Source organism: Saccoglossus kowalevskii, chromosome 6 (genome assembly GCF_978046115.1).
Source record: "Saccoglossus kowalevskii chromosome 6, keSacKowa6.1, whole genome shotgun sequence".
Classification (NCBI taxonomy): domain Eukaryota; kingdom Metazoa; phylum Hemichordata; class Enteropneusta; family Harrimaniidae; genus Saccoglossus; species Saccoglossus kowalevskii.
The window spans coordinates 30,310,056-30,333,145 of record NC_140646.1 but is presented as its reverse complement, the minus strand read 5'-3'; the positions used below and the strand labels follow the sequence as shown (position 1 = coordinate 30,333,145).

The window sequence follows — 23,090 nt, the reverse complement described above, 5'->3', positions numbered from 1 at the left end:
ACTGGTCTCTCTAATTGGTCATATGACATCAATGCGCACATCCCAACGAATTATGATGATGTTTAGATCTTACTAGTCAAGTAAACGTTACCACGTTTTTGTTGTCACGCCTAGGACTAGCGTAGCTGCAGACATACATCATTGCCCTATTTGTAACCCATGGCAAATGGTGAGCAGCATACGGAATCACATTAAACGCAAAAGCATGCCGGCAACTGTATGCATCCAGCCGGCATGTTCTAGCTCCGATTTCTGTACGAAGAGACACGGGAGGACCAGTAACAGCACACGGAGGAATTTAGTCGTCGTGGTTATTCTGACGGTTGTTCCTATTGCCGCTCTGGTCGTATACACGATTGTTAACTTAACACAGAGCGTGCAGCGACAGAAAGCAATGTCCACGGTGCAGGAAAGAGTCGAGGTAAGCATACACGACGCCGGCACTTTTGTACATCGTTTACAGATAGAAAGAGGAACGACCGCGTTGTACATTAGCTCGAATAGGGGAGAGATTTTGAAAGTACTACAGGAACAATACCATCGGACTGATGCTGCGATCGAGCACATGGCTTACTGGTATACGCTAACTGTCCAATTGGAAAACGGAGAGACGGAAGTTTTTCAAACCAAAGAAGGTTTTCAAAGTCACCTGGCCAATTTTCGCGCAAACCTCGAGCTCAACCCCAATACTATCACGCTGGAAGAGACCTTAGAGTTTTATACGGTGTATATCAAGACTATAATCAGTTGGCTGAAAGAAGATTTTAGCATCTATAATGACGGGGCACTTTGGTCTGATTTAGTGGCCTACGAAACACTAGTGCTGGCCAAGGAACACATTGGAGTCGAACGTGCTCTTGGGGGGACCTTCTTCGCAATGGGTGGTTTCTATGACTACGGAAACCTTCTGTGGTTCATGGAGAAAAGTATTGGAGGTAAAAAGTTACTTGATCGTTCAAGAGCGTACAGCACCCTCTTGGACGAGCTATACAATGCAGCAATAGATGAAAACTCAGAACTGTTCGAGTTGTTAGCTAGCATGCGGACGATCATAATGCACAACAATTTAACCGCCAATAACCCGTTCTGGCAGGCAGGGAACTGGTGGTTTTTAAACATGACTCAGTACATCGATATCTTGTTTGATATTGAACTTCAAATTGCGGAGGATATCCTATATCAAATGAATGAAGACATGCAAAGAATGACAAACCGCGTGGTTATTTACTCGTTTCTGTTGATAACATTCGCTATATCGTGCGTATGCATTTTACGCGCAGTTATCCGCCAAACGGCAAATATTGAACAATTTTCGTTGTCGCTGATAAACAAAACCAAGGAACTTGAGCAAGAGAAGAAAAAGACAGATTCGTTATTGTACCAAATGTTGCCTGTCACAGTGGCCGAAGAACTGAAACGTTACGGAAAAGCACCAGCCGAATCATTCGACGACGTCACCATATTTTTTTCTGACGTTGTTGGATTCACTTCCATTTGCGCTTCCAGTAATCCAATGCAAGTACGTGTCTTTTTTATTTCCAAATAATAAACAAAACAATAAACAAATTAGTATTCATGGCCGAATAATTATGTAGCCGTGACTGGTACGAACAGGTGGTTTATTATTTTGATTGGGTCAACCACTTTGCATACTCGGGTACAACACACGCTAAAACGCAAAGGCTCATGGGTAGACGCTTGTTTGTAAACAATGACACGCTACGGCCATCTGACGCATGCGCAGGTGACGACCCTCCCGCTTTAACACTCGTGAAAGGTAAACAAGTTTTGAATTTTGAACCCGTTTGTCAAGTATGTAGCTCCCAAAAAACACGCATAGAGACAATTCGCACCTGTGTAATTAAACGAGCTCGTGAAATATAAGTTCAAATATAGATCCCGAGAAAAGACTTTTCAGTTGCGGGGAGACAGTTCACAACTATGAATAGTGAATATATGTTGAAGTGTCATTCATCACTCGCTTAACTGAGAATCTGTCAGTGTCACTGACACACTTAGCTATATGAAAATTGTGTACAAACGTTTGACTGAATGTTTAAATACTGCTTCTCCGTTAATATAATGGTTGTAGATTACATAAAATAGCTGGTTGTTTACCATTCGGCCTAGAATTCGTTTCACTAACACTGTTTTCTGAAGCAATAGAAAAGATATACAAATATTTTTATTTGTTCACCCTCAAATATTTGTCATATAACATGGTTTCATAAGTCAGAGGAACAGAACACGGACCTCTCTCACTCAGCGAGATCTCGGCGGCCATTCGTGTCCTAGGTCTATTCCCCTCTCATATGCGTTGTTAGGCTATACTTCGGTTTTGCATCTTGAGACGATTGGCATGTAAAATAATAAACACAGTATGAAATGAGCGTGTAAGTTTAAATACACAGTCAGTCATTTCTATGACAACGAGTTTATATGTTAGAGTGACGAGAGAAATTAATATTTTAAATGTAGACAATAAAGTTTACAAAATACCAGTCCTAATGCATTTCAAAATACATTTATAGAAATTGGAGCTTCTCGCTTTGTAATTGTAGTATTTAACTTACTCGTATCTCGCTGTCACATACACTAACAACGTTTTTGTTTTTTCCAATAAGCCGTTCTCTGTTAGCTACTCAACTTGTTGCGTAATAATATATTCATTGTTATCGTACCACTACGAGTTAATCAACGGCTATGAAAACGAATACCACAAATTTGTTAGCCAATTTCACCAACTTTGATCTGAAACTGCCCAATTAATCAGTAAACGACAAAGGAACTGTCCAATTTACGAGTAAGAAATTAAGAAACTAATAGATTCTGGAGAAAAGCGTCAGTTTTGTTTAAACCACAAACGAAGAGTCAAAACAGAATATATGTCGTGTTTGGTAAAAGGTCACCGTCAATACAAGTGGCAACACATTCAAATTTATGCGATAGAACAATGGATGTAAATTGAGATATATAAATACTTAAAAGGAAGCCGAGGGTATACATAGGGCAAGATGGCAGCCGCAATTAGTATGCTAATCCTTCTCAAGCTAGTTGCATTATGCGAGTTAGCTCCAGAAATGTGCTAGTTACGATGTTTGGAGGCCAAACATTTTGAATGAATCCTGAATATTTGCGCTAACACTGTTTAAAATGACATCTAATACACGTCAATCAAAGTTTCAGTAAATGTTTAACCAATCTACAAAGCTTGTTGGTTTATTTAATGCAGTACAACCAATGACATTAGCATAACGTTGTGAAAACAGAAATAGATATATTTTCAGCATCTGGTGTTAGTGCTCAGATTAATACTATAGTCGGAGATTTGTAAGTCATCACAAACTTCAATTAGTTTCATTTAGCGCCATTTTTGCTGACTAATGTCAACTAACTGAGTGCATGTAATTATAACACGTGCCTTGCATTCATTTCCAACCACAGAAGATTTTGTTCAGAGCTCAATAGTTAATCTATCTGTTTATTTGCATATATAAAACTATTCAAAAGGTTTGCATACTAAGAAGGCAGATGTTCATTCTCAGTGTGCTTATTACAGAGCAAAGTGTGTTCAGTTTGTAATTCGTTTGTTTATCAATTTTACTCAAATATTCATCCGTCTGTAATTGTAACCCTTTCAACGGACGCTCATATGTATATCAATTGTTGTTTTCGAATTGAAATTACCCATGTGCGATCCCTGGGATTTAGCTGTTCTCTTTTAATACGTGTAAAACACCCAGCTTTATACGTACTTTGTACTGTTAGTGTTCCAAGTAAACACACCATTGGTTGTATCATCTGAACGAACAAATGAAAAACTATGATTTATAAAATTGTTAAGAAGAAAATTTATAACATCAAATCAAATTGAAATTTATAGTCACAACTGATAAAAATTAAATTACAAACCCAAGAACAAAAGCTTTAAACAACAAAGAAACATTGTGCAATACGTATATGTATAAGTAATCACACATCGATGCCAGATTGTGAACGTGTTTACATGATGTAAGACCGCACATAGCCCTCTTTTTTATCAAAACTATTATTAGACATATTTATCAAACATTTTTTGTGTACCAGAAAAAGTATGAATATGTCACTTTATATAGGGCAATTGTAATGAATACAACATACTTAAATTGTCAATTTAACGTTATGTGCCGATCTAGTATCAAATAAACAGTATAATATAAATTACGTAGCCACCACTGATCTAAAACACAAATCCATATTTATCAGATATTTTCGCCACATTCGTAGAAATGTACTGTCACAATGCACGCACGGAAGGTTACCTTGGTATTTAAAATTATTCGGGATTTAAATTAGTTGCTACGACAACAACAATCTATTTCTGTTAATTTCTCACATAATGATTGACGTCACTATTCAACAGTACCCTCGGCTTAGTGACAATATTGTACATTGTCATCATTTAGCGTTCATGTATTTTTTTTATAGACTGCGTAGTAAGGATGACATATTTTACAGCATAGCTACAACTATAACCTCCACATATACGGAGTGTGATACATATGTAAACAGTGCTCAGTGTATGTTGTATTAATGTAGGGAAGCCCCGCTGGGTGTCTTTTATTAATTCCATTAGTCCGTGAATTCTAGACTAATGGAAAACATCGAGATTATACAGCGTTAATTACAGACAATGAAAGGCACATGCCCAGACTGAATACATGATTATACTTCATTTAATTATTTGTATTAACCGCTAAAGCACGCACTCAATTCATAATAATACTACACGCTGACATCATACTTGCAATATTCCTTCAACGAGTGATAATTACATGAGATATTGTCTATAGGGAGAGGCGTGAATCAGCGTATTTGGTCAAGGAGGACTATAAAATACGCGATTGCAATGTTTTGACACTCAAATCTCACATGTAATCAATAATACGTTGCTCCTCCAAGCAACGCTTTAATAAACTATTGTGTATAACCCTCTATGGATTTTAACTTTATAACTGTTTCTAATGTCCACGGTCCCTTGATAACTGTTGCTCCGAGCAAGCAATAACATGGATAATGAAACGTATACGGAATGTCTACAAAAGGTATATGCACATTATGTGGGGATAATGTTAGGAGAATTGTCAAGTAGGTTTTATGACATACCGCGGTCATGCATGCATTAGATAACCAATACGCATTTTCATTGAAGCGGTTGCCGGGTTAAGTTAATGAAAATAATGAATATGCAATTTGGTTAACCTTCAATGACAATATTGGTTATATGGGTCCTGTATGTTAGAACTCTCTTTGCTTTGAGAAGATCCCACACACGTTATGCAATGCTGTGGCAATCTGCAGTGTAATACACCCACAATTGAATCGTAAATAGTTGTTGTTATACTTGCACAGCATTATTTGCATGCGTTTTACATAATACATTGTCACAATGCGTCATAATTCATATGCCGAATGTCTGCTACCGTTTTTTTAACACATAACCACTTTAGCAATATATATCCACTTTTAAATTAACACAACGACTGTCATTTTGCAAACTGGCTTATAGCAAACGTAGGTTATGGCAAGCGACGATTACTAAATCGATAATCATTATGTCACATATGCAGTACCTATCACATGTGTGTTAAAGGATAAGACCCAGGTTCGAGGTAACACATTTCAAACCTATATTTCACAATGAAGATGTCATTTGATTTTACGCTTGTCATGTATATTCTGTTAGCTATACATTTTGAATTTGAGGAAACTTGTTGTTTTTCAATATGTGATCAATTTTTTGTTTTTTCAAAACGTACATTTTTGTGCTTTCGTGCGTAAATTAGAAAACCGTTGCCGAGAATTGTTATTGACAAATATGAAAAAAAAAAAACAATGTCTTGAGTTAATTTTGCGTAGCTTCAGAATTTATGACGTATTGCCACTGGTGTTCATTCATGTCAGGATTTGTTTTCTCCTATAACCGAGATGCCTAATGTGATATATAATGTGACAATAAGTTGCTGTAGAAACTGTAAAGCATCTATTAAAGATTTGCACCTAGTGCCAAATTAGAAAGATGGAAAATGTGATTTGTTTAAGATCTAAAATGAAAATGGATTTTTTTAATTTTTAGCAGTAATTAACTTTGGAACATCCTGAATATTCATCATTTCAATCAAGTAAAATTAACCTAGCGCAATTTACTGTAAAAACGTATATCGTTGCTGAACATAAAGCTGAAAACATGGTGTTCACTGTTTACTGAGTAAACATGGTGGGACAAATTTCTGATCGCATCTATTGTTTAAGCTAAGCATAATTCTATAGCCCACTGTTTTGTTTTAAATATGGTAAGCACGGGAGGTGTGAATCTGGGTCTCATGTTTAATAATAAAGATGGATGAATTTTCACTAATGCACGCTACTGTTTCCTTATTTATATAACTTATTTAGTCGTGATGTAAGCAGGATATCACTTGTAATTCAGTAGTTGTGATGTGTTGTTGTTTTGTCTATAAATCGACCGGCAGTTTGACACCATGCTCGGGGAATACAATATAACTACTGCTGCACGGACGCCGTGGATGTACCCAATATCACGCACTGAAAGCCATACCTATTAATATGATGGTATGAGTAGCGTAGGTGATATGTATATATAATATCATTGCTTCAATCACAAAATTGAATGTGCCCTGCTTAGAATAAACATCTCATCATTAATGAATTATATACAGCAACAACTTTTTTCATATGAAAATAATTCATTTGTTGGCATCTGCATTGTTGAAGTTGAGTCAGTTCGCGTTCATATTCTTTAAAAAATAATTTTAACGTCGAATACGCCAATGTATTAATGGATCTGATATAACAAATAAAAGGAGTCGGTTGACCTAATTTAATAGCTTAAGGCGTATTTGGGCAGAGATGAAAATATATTACCTATTAAATAGACATGAGCAGTTGTTCTTGTCAGTGCGCCATTGCACAAAACCAGTTTGTTCAAAATGGTTAGTTCTCCAAAAAAAAAAAAAAATGTTTTCCGCAATATGTTTCTTCCTATGGAAAATCAGCGTAATATGTTCAGTCTGGAGGTTGATGTGAAGAGATATAGATACGTGTATTTTTAGAATGCGACACACCAGTCGCAACTAGTTTAGTTCAACTAAACATAGTAGCATATACCATATCTAGTAACCATATACATTTTGTCTATCTATGATAACTAGGAGGTTATGATTAGACTGGAAGTTATACCAAGCTATATTTGAATACTATTGAATAATAATAGGTCTTGTAATACTAGTAGTTATAACCAAATTTGTGTGCGATTGAATTTGATCTCGATTATATCCTCTGGTCACTGGGTGTTGTCACTGTGAACCCTGGCTTCCAGAAAGTACGAGCCTGTTCCATACATAATAAGTCACAGTCTATTTTACATCGTTGTATAGAGACAAAACAAACACAGCAATGTACCCGAGAAAGGCGAAGAACATGTAATTATTTTTTTATGTAGGCTAGCTTTAATGATTTGCGGCAACTTCAAATACCATCGCTACAGCAGAAAAATGGTGACTATTTTTCGATTCGTCACGATTTTATCCTGCCGACATTACCTTTAAGTCGTCGTACCGTTATAATGAGTTTGATATGCTAAATAATAATTCATTTATAATCCAGATCACAGTCGTTACGCGCACTCAAACATTGTCATGTATTCGTCGCATGGGACCAACACGGCACAGTGTGGTGAATGTGACGCTTTCAATTTGTATGCCTTGATTTAAACGAATATATTATTCAAATACCCGATCACTTGAACATGATTAAAAGCCCTGTCTTTGAATTCAGGTTCTCTAGGTACTAGATCATGAAAATCCAGCTTCATGAAGAAAGATCCATAAATAAATAGTATATAGCGTCACATGTTTTAATTAAGAATTATTTCTAAACTACTATAATTTCTTTTTGGCAATAAATAATTTAAATTCTTTTCTTAATTGTCGCGTAAGTATAAATAAATTACAGGAATTACAATGAAGTTCTGAGAAGGTTTCTAGGGAATCAAAACATAAAGAAATGCCATTAAGCATAGCCATTGGTTGAACCACGTGGTAAAATAATGTGCCTCATTATTATGATATCCAAAATACCGTATCTTCCTTCGCAGACCTCGACAGAGGAAATATTACACAGAAATATAAAACGAAATGGAATTTTCAAATAATAATTATTGTGTCGTATATTATAAACTGTAAATTGTAAATTGTAAATGATACGTGGAATCTTTGTACCTAGAACACCTGTAATGAAAATGTACATTGTAAGGACGTTTTGGTAGATAGCAATATTGTATTCAATGCTCCGAATATTGTATTATATTGTACACATTACTATACCGTACGTGTTCAGGAATTGTAACCAATACATTTTTTTGAATGACACGATCAATGGTTGTGTATATTATATTTATGTATACAAATTATTAGCGAATAGGAAAATCTCAACCCTCCATTGCTGCAATTCATACATGGGCTGTTTATTTTAAATCCATTAAGTAGCTGCCATGATCGTTGTTGTATTATATGACTAAGCCCATGATAATGCCCCATACATCGAAACTATGGTTATGATAATTGCATACAAATAGTCGGAAAGTTCCATTCCAGCTGTTTAGCTGTGTTTACACGTGCATTACCATGCATTGTAACACATGGTAGCACCACCTCACTTCATGACCCTTTTAATTGTATCAATCAATTCTCCTGTCAAATAAAATATAATTAGAGTACTTAAATACCTCGTTTTACAGAGCTGTAATCACTATACACAAGTATATTCAATTAATTATGTTGTATTAATTAGTTTCCCTGTCAAATAATACAGAATGTTGTTATACCGTAATGTTAATCAATACATGCACCTTAATATCAATCAATCAATCAATCAATCAATCAATCAATCAATCAATCAATCAATCAATCAATCAATCAATCAATCAATCAATACGTATTTTTCCTTATTTACTTTGTGCTAATCAATATTCTTGGCAATTGAAATGTATTCTTGATATAATTCTATATTCCTATTCCGTATTCAGTAAATATGAATTCTATTTTGCTACGGAATTTCCCCCCTAACCAGAAATTTCGAATTATGAATCCTCACGTCCATTACCCTGTATGTACTTGGATCATTCCAAAATGCTGTTATGTTACCACACATCGCTGGTCATTTAGATGTTTGTATCGAGTTATGTGTTGTTTATAACGTTAATATACTAGTTTACGATAGCCTATTATAACAGTGAACTGATGGATTCTTTCTCTACTTGGCTGTTCCAATAACAAGATAACATAGTTACAATAACTGACATATTGAGATAATAAATACATATTGTATAAATCATGTCTTGTCACAGACACTGATAATGGCAATGGCAGAGTTACTTATGAATAATATCGGTAATGGAAGCATAATATTGTTATATCTAAACAAACTATTAATAACGCCTGTCTTTTCGGAATGTGTGGATTCATGACATGTAATTAGGTTCTGTTAGACAAATCAATACAATGTACTTACTGAATGTGATTGATGATGATAAGTAAATATATCACGGCAAATTAAGAGATTACAACATCATATATACACAAATCTGTCTGACAAACACACATATTGACTAATGTTTAAATGACGTATGTTTGCCATTTGCGACGTGACTAATACAGATCTGCCTGGCATGACAATACGCTATCGGAAATCTGTCAAACATTTAAAAATTTCTCAGTTGAGGCAATCTATCATTATCTTTGTAAAATCTCCATTATTAACAAAACATCGATATTTAGATTAACAATTGCTCAACTTTGTATTTTGTCTAAGCAGAAATACACAAGTTCTCGTAAAATGTCTGTCCACGTGATTGGTCAGTTAAAATAATATAATAGTGCAACGAATATGCACTACTGATACATTTCATTCAACAGGCACCACGATTATGACAAATATTAATCCTTTGTTTAATACAATAAACATGTATTCTAATATTATTGGATAAATAAAACAGAACAGCTATTACTACAGCAAATATCACTAAAATAATTGTGATTTTGAGTTTCATCAGCATTCAATACAGTCCAACCTCCTGCATTATGTTTCGGTAATTTATAACTTTCTCGTCTAATGGAACGAACATGCCAAGCCCAGATGTCGACAACACACATGCACATACACATAGGATTATATCCTGACACTTGTGCTTTGTGTTATAGATGCCATGTTTTTGACAACGTGCGTGTGCAATACACACGTCAACGCACGGCAAGAGGTTATATTATGTGACTCGACTAAATGATTTTATTAGAAATGCACACATTATAATTAGTACTAACACGAATAACTCTAATGAATAAATAAAAACTATACTATTTCAAATACCTTGAATGCATTTATTTTATTTGTATCAAATTCAGTTTGTAATATAACGTTTCTTTGAATTACAATGAGCGATAATTTGTGAATATGACATTTCATTGAACTAGTACAATGACCGATCATAACACAACTATATACGTTCGTACGTTGAATACAGTGTGATTATCAGTTGTCATGCAATTATGTGAATTATTAGTTACCCTCCACTCTATGTCACTTAAACATTTTTTCTCATAAACAATGGGTTTTTTTCGTAGGTGGTCGAGATGCTTAACGTCCTCTACGAGTATATCGACGTCCGTATTGAAAGCTGGGATGTTTACAAAGTTGAAACGATTGGCGATGCATACATGATGGTATCCGGTAAGTTCTTGGTGGCTTGGACTGAACAAAGACACAATTAAATCCGCAATACAATCGCACATCCTTAACTCGTCGATTAACAATGATATATTAAGACCCAATACCATGTTGTACGTGTTTCGCTGTTGATGTTCCTTTCCATACAGCATGGCCGTAAACATAGTTGGTAGCAATTTTTATCCCATTGTGAGTGGTTATGTGTGACAACACTGAATCCAACAACACTGAATCACGAACTGAAGTGTGCAATACTTCGTTGCCATGACTATAGCTCACGGAGTTCCGTTCCCACTGTTTATGACACCGGAATCGATAGTGGGGCTGTGTGACATTTACATTACCCTTCCTTTAACAGGAGATTTGTTTATATCTCAAGAAAATAATATATATTTTTAACGGCAAGTGTACACGTGCATGTTTTCTTTTTCTCTACAACACCCGGCAACAGGAAACGCAGCGTTGAATATAAATTAGATCATGTTGTTATTGAGGATGCACTTGTTATATTCTTTCTTAAACGAATATGTCTTAAGATTCGAAAGGTCTTCCACGCGCAGTTAATGACAATACGTTTGATTCGTGATAATCGTACTTCTCCATATAAAAATCATGTCCATGCCACTCATAGAAAAGTATAAGGTTTCATTTATGGGAACCTAATTGACTCCCCAAGTGAAGGATGCACACGTAAAATACATAACAATTCAATTTTGATCTGATTTTACCTCCCAGTTCTGAAGATTCACAATTTAATGTAGAAGGAAAGTTTCACCTAAAATATGAATCATTGTAAACGAAACATGATCTTAATATGACACAACGGGGTTGTGCCAAATCGTATTCGAAATTGCGTGTGAGCCGATTTTTCCGTTTGACCCTCTCTCTCTTCCTCTCTCCGTTCGTCAGAAGGAAAGTTTCACCTAAAAGGTGAATCATTGTAAACGAAAAAGATGATATTAATATGACACAACGGGGTTGTGACAATTCGTAGTCGGAATTGCGTGTGAGCTGTTTTTTTCCGTTTGCCCTTCTTTCTCTTCCTCTCCCCGTTCGTCCGCCTGTCCGTATTTAGGTTTTGTATACGCTAGCATGCACACCGGAGCTTTGCGAATTGAAGATGGTCTTCTGGTTTGTTTCAGGTTTACCCAAACGCAATGGAAGTCGGCATTCCAGTGAGATAGCAGCCATGGCATTGCATATAATGGACACCATCGCAGAATTCCGCATACCACATTTACCGGGCAGAAGAATTCGTCTCCGAATTGGAATTCATACAGGTGTGTATAGAGGTGAAGGTGTGGGACACTATTTATTCTGGGTCCCTAAAAAATAGAAGGAGGCATTTTCTAAAAAATATCTGCATGAATTATCCGCGTGAAAATGATGCTTCTAGGCAAGAGCAACTAACGCATTTTCAACAACTAATACCGTGTTCACACGTGTGACACAGAGTCGCCTAGACTAACTTTGTAAGAATCGTTATTCAGTGGTTTTTAATTGGCCGTGTATTCATACGTGTATAAACTAAACTGAGCCGGCTTTGTTATCGGCCACCAAGTTTCTTTCCACAATACTTGCAATGAATTCCAGAGCGAGGCTGACATTAAGGGCGTGCTTTTAAGACGGCGCTATTGTTCACGTGTGCTAAAGTCGAGTCTGTAAGAACGAATGCCGGGCGAGACTTGACATATTAGGGCGGATTAAACTAAATCGGCGTGGCGCCGGCTTATCTTGTTCAAACGTATTTCAACGTCGGCGTCACTATATAGCTATTTACTCTGACGTACATATTAACTGGCTACAGATAATTCTCACGTAAGCATTGCAAGTATCCGTAGGGCTACTTCATCGCTATTTGTTATTGTCGTCTTCAAAGCTGGAAGTATGGTTTTATTTATATCACCATCACTCATGTGTATCAAAATTAGAGCACACATAATTTATTACCTTCATTTTCACGGGTCCTACTACTTATTTTTTAAACTACGCCTATTGGTTGAAACAACAAGAGCATTATTTAGTTATCGCAGTTGGATTGTGTGCTTAATCGACGCCACACACACACACACACACACACACACACACACACGCACACGCACACGCACACACACACACACACACACACACACACACACACACACACACACACACACACACACACACACACACACACACACACACACATGCTAAAACTAATAATAACATACATCCAGGACACAATAGACTGTAAAACAATCAATACATGTTTTATGTCAAATATGCAATACAAGTATGAACTATATATGTATAGAAAGAGTAGATAGTGGATGAAAAAAACGATTGTGAGTAGCGGATTGGCATGTTGATGCACTGTATAAACACATGTATCGTGGGCTGCTAAAACATACATCTCATTTTCTAGCAGCCTGGGAAGGTTTATAGATTTTAAATAAGACATCAAGTCTTATCTGAAATACACTTTATGACATTTTTTTTAATATTAACTAAAAATACACATTGTACAGCTCTCTTTCAAATTTTCGAACGTTATGTGAACGTGAATAGATGCTTGCTTATATCAAAGTTATACCAATACTTGGTTTACAATCATCCAGTATAATTATGAATACCTGTCTGCTCATAGTTTAAATTTACCTTGCACCTATTAACTTTGACATAGAATTACTCTTACTTCCTTATTCATAAATGTAAATGTCTTTCTGAACAGAAAGTGAGATGTGTACATGTAGGTATGCTAGATAGCGTTGACATATGTAATTGTAACGAGGTCGAATTTGAACGTGGCTATAGTCACATGTACCGCAGCTTGATATAATCACTATGGCAAACAAATACATTTGGGCTTTATTACAGTATATTTATTTAATCTTTGTTTTAAAGTTCCCAATTCAAGACATAGTAATTGCATAGATGAGTGGCCATTAGCGTAAACATGCGCAATGCACATATAGCCGACAATTAATCATTTCCATCACCCCGCGAGATCTCGCAAGGTTTGACAAATGAACGAGCGCTCTCTGTTTAGAATTAATAATGAATAAGATACGGTATTTGTCGTCATCTAAGTTATGTTTACCAATAAAGGTCATATTGAAAACTTTCCAAAGCAAATATCTTACAATCCGAAAAATTATTTTATTATCTATTAAATATGTATATAGTTATTACAATTCAAAAGTAGTCGATTCTTAGATTATTGGTATTATGTAATCATGATATTTTTTCATCTATAAATTTAGCTCACAAATATGCAAAACATGGTAAAAACAGCGGTAAATTGTTTCGCTCGACTTTGGTCTCGTGATTGAGAACGTTCAAAACAGCCTGGGCTTTTATATATATATTGCTTCATGTGCTCCGCGATAACCGCTAATTAGGTCAAAAGAAATTTAAATTTTCGGGATTTCGCCATATAAGGGCATTTTTATAACATTTTATTTAGTATGCATTTCCTTTAAATAATTGATAAATTGGCAACATAAATAAAACTAAATAAGGCAAGTACTTTTTTCGTTTTCATTGACAGCAATAAATTTGTTATAATATTTGCATTTGGACTTATTCTGTGCTGGATCATTCTATAATTGTTTGGGGTGGGTTCAACATCAGAAATACGAACTTTTGATCACAGAGCTATGAACAACAAGACAATGGTCGGAGGATTCGATTACAGTGACTTTATAATATTCCTTTGTCTTCACTGATACACGCTTATGTGCGGTTACATTGTTTCCGTGCTGATGAAATGTACACATAATGATTTACGTGAGAAACAACATCAAAAGTTCAATGTAGGACAAACAACTTAATTCGTTTAGTTCCTCCCCCTCCCACTGAAACTTAATCGATAAATATTGATCATGGCGTCAGACTACATTGATAATCGGACTCTGTGATGTGATGCACATATTTACACCCGACTCCACTCCAAACCATTTTCTCGTCTTGGAAGTTTTTTTTTCATTTTCTGTTATTTTTGTTCATGATTGGATAGCCAAAAAAACGAACTACAAATACTCCAAGATTTTTCTGAATTCATTAAAAAATAAAATCGTTTTTGTAGGATGGAAACTTTTTGAGGTCAACCCCCCAACCCCAAACTAAAGCAAATATTTTTTTTTTTATCCGACATCGATCTTTCGACGTCGTCCCTAACCTACGTAACATTGAGCAAACAGTTTAATTGAATTGACAAAGTTTGAAATTTTGAATAGTCCGTCTGTAACAATATTGATTTCAATGCTTTTTTGCCATGTTTAAATTTAAATACATTTCGTCATGATCACACTTGTGTTGATTTAAACATAAAGGGGAACCGCTCAATCCCTTGGATTGCACCAAAGAATCATGGGACACTATTATTTATGTTATTTACAATGTTAATCTATCTTTTGTTATCCATTGTTATTTTAATCCAGAAAGTAAATTTGTTGTAAAATTAATCTTAACTGGAAGGTGCCCCTTTAATCTTCCCTTTATATTAGCCTGCAGCTGGCATATTCTTGCAAATATTTGGCCGATCCTTATACCGGATGTCTGCAAAGAAATCCTATATTGCTTTCGGTTGGCATTTGTGAGTGAAGATTTATTGACATAATCTCGGCGGAGTTTCTGATATTGTAGTCACCTGAAATGACACGATATAGACAAACATGACACCAGAATAGATCTGTTTACGCCTGTTACAGAATTTTCGACGTAACAACTTTCTTTTTGTCTGAGACAAACCATGGCATAAACATCTTGAAAACTATATGGAAACATCTGAATGTTTTTATTTATTTATTTTATTAACAAAACAGGTCGATGTGTTTATTTTCGTGACATTATTTGCTCAACTAATGACCCTGGACAAATTAACGAATATTCTATTGCGTTCACACTGTAGTAATACGGTGGTTTGGTAAAATGATATATGCAGGAATTTTATTGCCCATTTCATTTTGTAAATGAAAACAAACCATAATGGGTAAATGTGAATTACAAAGTTTGTGAAATTCAGTAATACGAGCGGAGTCGATGATGAATGTCAGCTGTTCTGCCCTGGTATAACTTTTAGATGTATCTTTTAACGTTATACTTAAATGTATACATACGTTGTTACGATCTACTGACTTATTTATATTGACAAATGTCGCTTTGTTTTGTAAAGCATTGAAGCACACGAGAGCTATTCAACAAAATCTGTCATCTAATCATATTTGTTTGACATGTTTCTGCCCGTTATGCACTTAATGCAATTTTGAATTTGGACGAGATGTTTTGAAATGTGATAAAATAAAATAAAAAAATAAAAATAGAATTAAAACTGTGTTGTACAACTGTGTTAAAAATGGATTTAAAATTGTAATTTTTAAAAACCCAGATTTCTGAAATAATTCCGGATAACAAAAAGTACCTACCAGTCACGATATATAGCCTGCAATTTTAGATACGGCATAATATTTCCACCAGACACCAACGTAAAAGTGCTCTAATACTGACAAAATGACCGATATTCACTAAAATACAATTTTCTCCAGAAAATAGACTGGTGACCTAAACTTTTTTAAAGGAAACATTTTATTGCAAAATAAATAAATTCTGGGAATTGTCATTAAAAATTCTTTTATTTTTTTTTAAATTTTGATAATTATTGTACATGAAGAATATTTTGCTCGTTCCATATACTATGATTTTTCACAATGTTCAATATCGTACTTAATAAATTATTATTGATATGTAATTAAAGCTTATGTTGCCATAGCGATGACCTGGATGAGTCCGTCGATATTAAAACGTGGCATTCCCAACGGTTGTAATGTATCATTAAATTCAGACATATTGCATGCAATTTGCATTCAGTGTCATCACCAATATTTTTTATCAAAGCTCCGGGCGCTCGAGGTCATGAGAAGGTCAGGCGAACGTACTTGACTAAAGGGGGTGATGCCTGAGGGAAAACTACATTGTGTATTCAAACACTTGTTTTTAATTAAATTGTAGACCATTGAAATAAAACATTGGACGAAACAAATGAAGGTCAATCGTCAACGATTTTCACGAGATGTTAAATCAGCAATGTAAGCTTTGGTACAAATGTAGGTCTGCTCATTGGATGTTACAAAGTCACACATAATAATGTCAGATTTCAGCTGTGAACATGTATAGACGTGCCTGTAGTGACGGCATTTTGCTGTCATGTACAATAATTGCGATTGTTGCTATTTTTTGATTACCTTTTCAATATTATGTTTTATTTATATTATTAGTATGAACTGTAAATTTTATTAGAATGTACATTTTTATTTTTTTTTCAAATACAAGAATTATATTTCATTGTATTTCACAACACGTCATCCAATCACAGTCACTTGGGGCTGAAAATCAATAAATACTAATTTAAAAAAAAAAAATCATCCGCTATACGTATATAAATAAACAAGTTGTGAAACATGGCACCTAGTAAATCGACACCCTGTCGGTTTTAAATTTCGATTTCTTACCTTAAAATGCGAAACAACAATTTTAGAGGGGATCAGGTGTTACGTTAATAACCATTGTTCATAATCGCTAACTTAGTTTTATTCAAAACTGCACAAATCCCGCGTTTTCTGATGATATCCGACGATTTCATGAACGAAAATGGCCAGCAGCAAGAATCAAGGGGGATTCGCACAGAGTACTGGGTAACTCAAGTGCGCATACTCATTTTCAGCCAATCAGGCGTGCCGTAACAGCGCGTATTTCCTTGATTTACCCAGAACTTATTTCGCGGCGGTGAAATCTGCCTGAAAGAAAACAATTGTCAAAAAATAAGCAACTGAAAGCAGGTCACGCGCAAACATTTTGCAACTTCAAACTTTAAAATCTTCTAACAATTTATAACACGCAAAGTACGTACCTAAATGATAAATGGTTCAATAATTTTTACCTTGCCCGAATCATGAATGAGAAGGGTAAGGTATAGGAGGGGGAAGTTTCTGTCTACGACGTCTGTCGTCGGTTATGTTAACTATGGCTTGTTAGTGTAATAAGTCAAAAAATATTCATTCAACTGTTTTCATTTTACTATATATTCTGATAAATACTTGGCCAAGTTTAATGTTTGTGTGTCTAGCTCTTATATATTTTAGATATTAGTAAAAATATAGCTTAACATCAACATTGGTTCTACATGAGATCAGCATCAACTGACAGACCTGGGTTCATGCCTAGGACCCGGCTTCATTTTTATCCCTCTTTGTTATTTAACTATTTGTATTTAATCCTTTCGTATGAGCAACTGATTCTTCCTATTTATATTTTTTTGTTTTGACATTTTTTTGCTTTTTAAAAAAAAATTGAAATCAAGGCTCTCTATTCAAAGTAGTGCACCATGCTATTCAATTGTTTTCATTTTATTACATATTCTGCTTTAATATAAATACTTGACCAAGTTCAAAGTTTGTGAGTCTAGCTTAAATATTTTTTGAGATATTGATAAAAGAGTAGCTTAAATTCTGCATTGATTATACAAGGGATCCGGCAGGCTTGGGTTCAAGCCAAGGACTCGGCTTTTTTGCTTTTTATTGAAAACATTGAAAACAGGTCTTCAATCAAAGCAGTGCATATTTTGAACTATTTTTTTATTACACTATATGTAGATTCTCAAAAAATGTTTGGCCAAGTTCAAAGTTGCTGTGTCCAGGTTTTAAATATTTGGAGACATCTGTGGAAATTCCTAAATGTAGCTCAACATGTACATGTCTACATTACTTTAATATAGGAACAACCTGGCAGCTCTTCAACTCTCTCCATCAACTCTCTGCTCTGCAATTTTTCTAGATTTATTTTAATTTTAATGCTTTGCATAAATCAATGTCTGTATTTGACCTGCAACATGTAAAGGTCAAACAGTCATTTGTGGGAAACTGTATTGCGTAGTTCAGTGGGTAAGTCAAGGTTGAAACTTAAATCTAGATTTTACAAATAAATTGGGTCTGGGTGAAACATCTATAAAACTTCTCTGCATAGCAAAAAGGTTTTTCAATTTTCTGTATTTTGCTTGTATTCAATTCTGCTGTTTCTTAAAACAAATGTTTAATATGACTGTAGGGCAATGTTCAAAGCAGTGCTTAAATGACTGGGCATGTGATGGGAAATATAAAGTTGGTTAAAGGGTGGGGGCATTTATACACTGTCTCATTAGAAAGATAAATTTTGTTCGAGTTATTACACCTCATTAACGTTTTATTTTATTTTAAGTTTACCTTATCCTATGGGATCTTTATGTTGGCCACAAATAACCTGTAAATGTGAATATAAATTTTAGCATATTTGGTTGACCTAATTATATATATATATATATATATATATATATATATAATAATAATAATTTATAATGGAGAGTGCAGCTCTGACCATCTGCCACAACATACATATCTGTGCAGTTGGCCAGTCTTTTAGAGTATGTAGATACTTAGGTAGTGTGGATAAATACCCTTGGCTATGGAAAAAGTGAATACACTCTTTGTAATAGCACTTGAAATAATGCAGACCCAGATGTGGTGACATGTATTTTATATATTTGCCTGTAATGTTTATATTTTAATTAGCTGCAATGGAAAGTGCCATTGATAACTTGACTCATTCTTTTTTTATATATGATAGTTTCCTGCCTGAACATTAACATTACAACCCCTTCTCCATAAATGATACACCCCCTGTTGGTTATTATGTTGAATTTTTGGAAACCTCCACATTATTTAACCACACCCCTGGCCTTCAACACCCCCTTCAACTAGCATATATTTTAAACTATTTGCTTCAAACACCTGCATGGTTATTAGGAACGTGAGTCATCTTGCATGTCATACATCCAAAATGTTCAACACTTCAAAGTTTAAACATTACAAAATATAACAAAAGGTACAGTGATTACATTTGTTCCTAAAGGGCACGGTGGTTATAGTTCCGCTATGCTTTTAGTTTTGTTGTAGTTTAAGACAGAATTAAAGATTTCTGAATCTGTTAAAATGTGCCTTTTATTTATGTTCGAGTTTTACTTCCTCTCAAAAGGTCATGCAACGAATCAATATGTTTGTTCTACGTTTTGGAGTAACTCACTGTTTTATGTGATTTTTTCTGCTGTTGCACATCCATGAACATATCATCTCAACTGCTTAAACATGTATAATATTTCGTGTTGCTTGGTTGAAAGTCAGCACATGGGAATTTGGTAGGGATGTTGTGCACAGATCGAAGGTTATTTTGTTTTTGTTGACTTGCACATTGGGTACAAAATTGTTATTTACAACATTGTTACTCGAGTGTCTACGATTGAATATATTGGTGGCCATTAATGTGGTAGTAACGAAATAAAATTCAGTGAAACAAAATAAAATATCCGTTCTCTAATAATCACATGTTCGATAAGATAAATAAAAATAATATGGATTACCCTTTTTCTGAGTATTTATCGCCATATCTCGCATACTAAAATCGTTGGTTTGGTCGGGCATTTGCTTGAAGTAATGAACTACGAAAATGACAATTGCATTACTCTATTATTTATAAAATATACGCGCATTTACATAATCTTTGTTAATCTCATAACATCTTTGTTAGCTGCAAACACAGTTTATGATAACTAAATATTCCTAAACTTTGTTTCCCCGGGCAGGTTCATGCGTCGCGGGTGTTATTGGATTCAAGATGCCACGATATTGTCTGTTTGGAGATACTGTGAACACAGCCTCGAGAATGGAATCCTCAGGCAAACGTAAGTCTAAAACAAATCGTTTCCCCAAGTAATCATTTCCCCAAGCTTTCACAATCACAACACAGTGTATAAGCATTTACTTGAATCCTACGAGTACATTTAAAACTAGGCTTACGTTACTTTAAGTATTTGTTCTCCCACTCGTTTTGTCGTTTTCTGAAACTGTTTACCTGGCAATCGATTTATCTGAAGAACTAGCTACCACATGTAACCATACCAATCACGCAAAATGGGCCACATATTACAAAAACGCGCGAGATTTAAATTCAACAACTTGTACTTGTAAATATACTGTACAACTTGTGTCCCCCGTCCATCTAATGATCAGCTACCTTATTTAAACAAATAAATAAATAAATTTCAACCTGGTTTGTGTTTTACAGCTTCGAAAATTCACATCAGCAAAGCAACATACATGGCACTTTCTAAATTTGGTGTTTTTTCCATGAAAAGAAGAGGGGAGGTTGAGATCAAGGTAAGTTGGCCTCTGATACTCGATATAGATTAATGAATATAAACGACCAGCTTGGCTATACATATTTGATCCATTCTGTAGGGACAATCACGTATACTCAATGTTGTTTGATGTTTGAGGTCAAGTACCTCGACTTTGCTTTAATTTTAAAATGCAGCCTGGCATTCTGATTAATGAAGGCACTCCACTTACCATTGTCTTCCATTTGGCCTTTGATTCTCTGGTGTAGATGGTTTTACAAAACATTGGAAGCCTTCAACTTTGGTGACATTTCACAAAATTATAAATACAGTTCCGTTTCGAATAAAAGCTGTGGTACCGGATTGTTTCTACAGCATAATGGAATAAGGTAAAGATATTATTAAAAGATTGTTTAAATTTTGTTGACACTAAAGGGAAGATGTTGGATTTGAAGATGGCTTGACATGTTTGGTAAAAATACTTCGACAAGAAGATTATATAAATCAATTGAATCATTCTCAAAATGTACTTCTCAAACATATACTAGTATATAGTTACTTGGTGCTGTTACTGAAGTGTTAAGTGACATCTTGCATTTGATACTACAATCAGTCTCTCATGAGACAGCTAGTTGACTTGTCACGGACTTGTTGATGTAGGCAATGGTATTATCTCACAGTGCATAGTTTTCCTGTGGTACCCAGTAAGTAAACAGTGGTATCCTTGTTAGGGTTTGTAAGTCGAGTCAGGCGTCTTTTTGGCTTCTGTGTCATGCTCTATGCGGAAAGCATAGCATAGCATAGATCATCTTTGTTGTGTTACCTAGGTAAGAATGTCTCTTCATTGCATAGTATGTATAGAGGAGATGTGATGTCTGATGTGCTGTACAGCAAGGGAGAATTATTTCTGTGCTAGCTCATTGCCACGGAGAGTCTCCCCTTGTAGACATTGTTCTGTTGGTTCCTAGGTTTATGTGGGTGAACTTTGGCTTTGCCTTGTTCATGAACAGGTCGTTGACTTTCAGACTAGAGATAGACTCTTTTTCGTTATCTATCATTATTTGCGTACTTTATTTCAAGTGGCATACCCAGACTGGAGACCAGATATTTGGGCGTGGTGGACGGGAGAGCGGCAGCAAGGTAGCAGGTGATAGACTGGGGCGATTGTGATCTCGAATGAGTCAAACAGTATTGTGGAAGTCCAATTTCCTTGACATAACTACTTATTCATTATTTGTTGGACCTGGAAATAAAAATCTTTGCACCCAGTTTCCTTCATCAATATAAATAAATTTCAACATTCAAATTGAAGTGACAGTACAATCAACATACGTTTGGAATTGAAAACGTGTTTTTTGAATATTTTTTATACTTTTTCACATCACCCGTTGTGCTTATTCTGGAAAATTTTGCAGACATCGTGACGCCATGAAAACCCATTATAGCCACTGGAACGGGTCGTACTGAAAGGCATTTTAAATATTGATTTTTGCCAGGGCTATAATATATATATCCCTTGTTTTACCACTTACAGGGAAAGGGTAAAATGCTGACTTATTGGTTGCAGGGAACATCTTCATCTTTACATGGAAAAGAACGCGATAACTTCATGACGTTACCACTCAATGTGCCCACAGATAGTATGCGTACCAGCGTACTGTGAACACTGTCACCGTAGCGATGACGGAGTATCCCACCGACGCGTTTTGCAGTCAATGAGAGTAAAGATAAACTTCACAGTCAGTCAGTCAGCTAGCCCCCCCCCCCACTACCGCTGTTATTTAAAACACTAACCCTACCGTTACTGGCAAAGCTTTGGAAGTTGAAGTTCATTGGTGCAGGTATATGCCGGTCTCCGATATGTGGAGGAGCACGGTTTGAACACGCCCTAGTAGTTATACTACAGACATCTGCATATTCTTTGATTTGACGACTGACACTTTCACTCTCACACATAATTCACACAGGTATGTAGCATATTGTTAAATTCAATAAAAGAGTATCACATTGGTGTCGTTGCAAAATTTATTAACGTTATTATCATCACGCAAACATGTATTAAAGTCATCGGTAATTCCATAAAAATCAAATAGTTGTACAAGTAGAAGTCTTGTATCTGTGTTCCGCC

The 23,090-nt window shown here is 35.2% G+C and overlaps 1 protein-coding gene across 1 annotated transcript; it reads left to right on the top strand.

Annotated features, from left to right (window-relative positions):
• Positions 1-166: 166 nt before the first annotated feature.
• Positions 167-22,986, top strand: LOC100378048 (uncharacterized). The gene is made up of 6 exons (XM_002742209.2): positions 167-1,519; positions 10,680-10,785; positions 11,925-12,062; positions 20,429-20,527; positions 20,911-21,002; positions 22,497-22,986. Exons 1-6 carry the CDS (start codon positions 167-169, stop codon positions 22,623-22,625), a joined length of 1,917 nt encoding a protein of 638 aa, XP_002742255.2. The 3' UTR covers positions 22,626-22,986.
• The last annotated feature ends 104 nt before the right edge of the window (positions 22,987-23,090 follow it).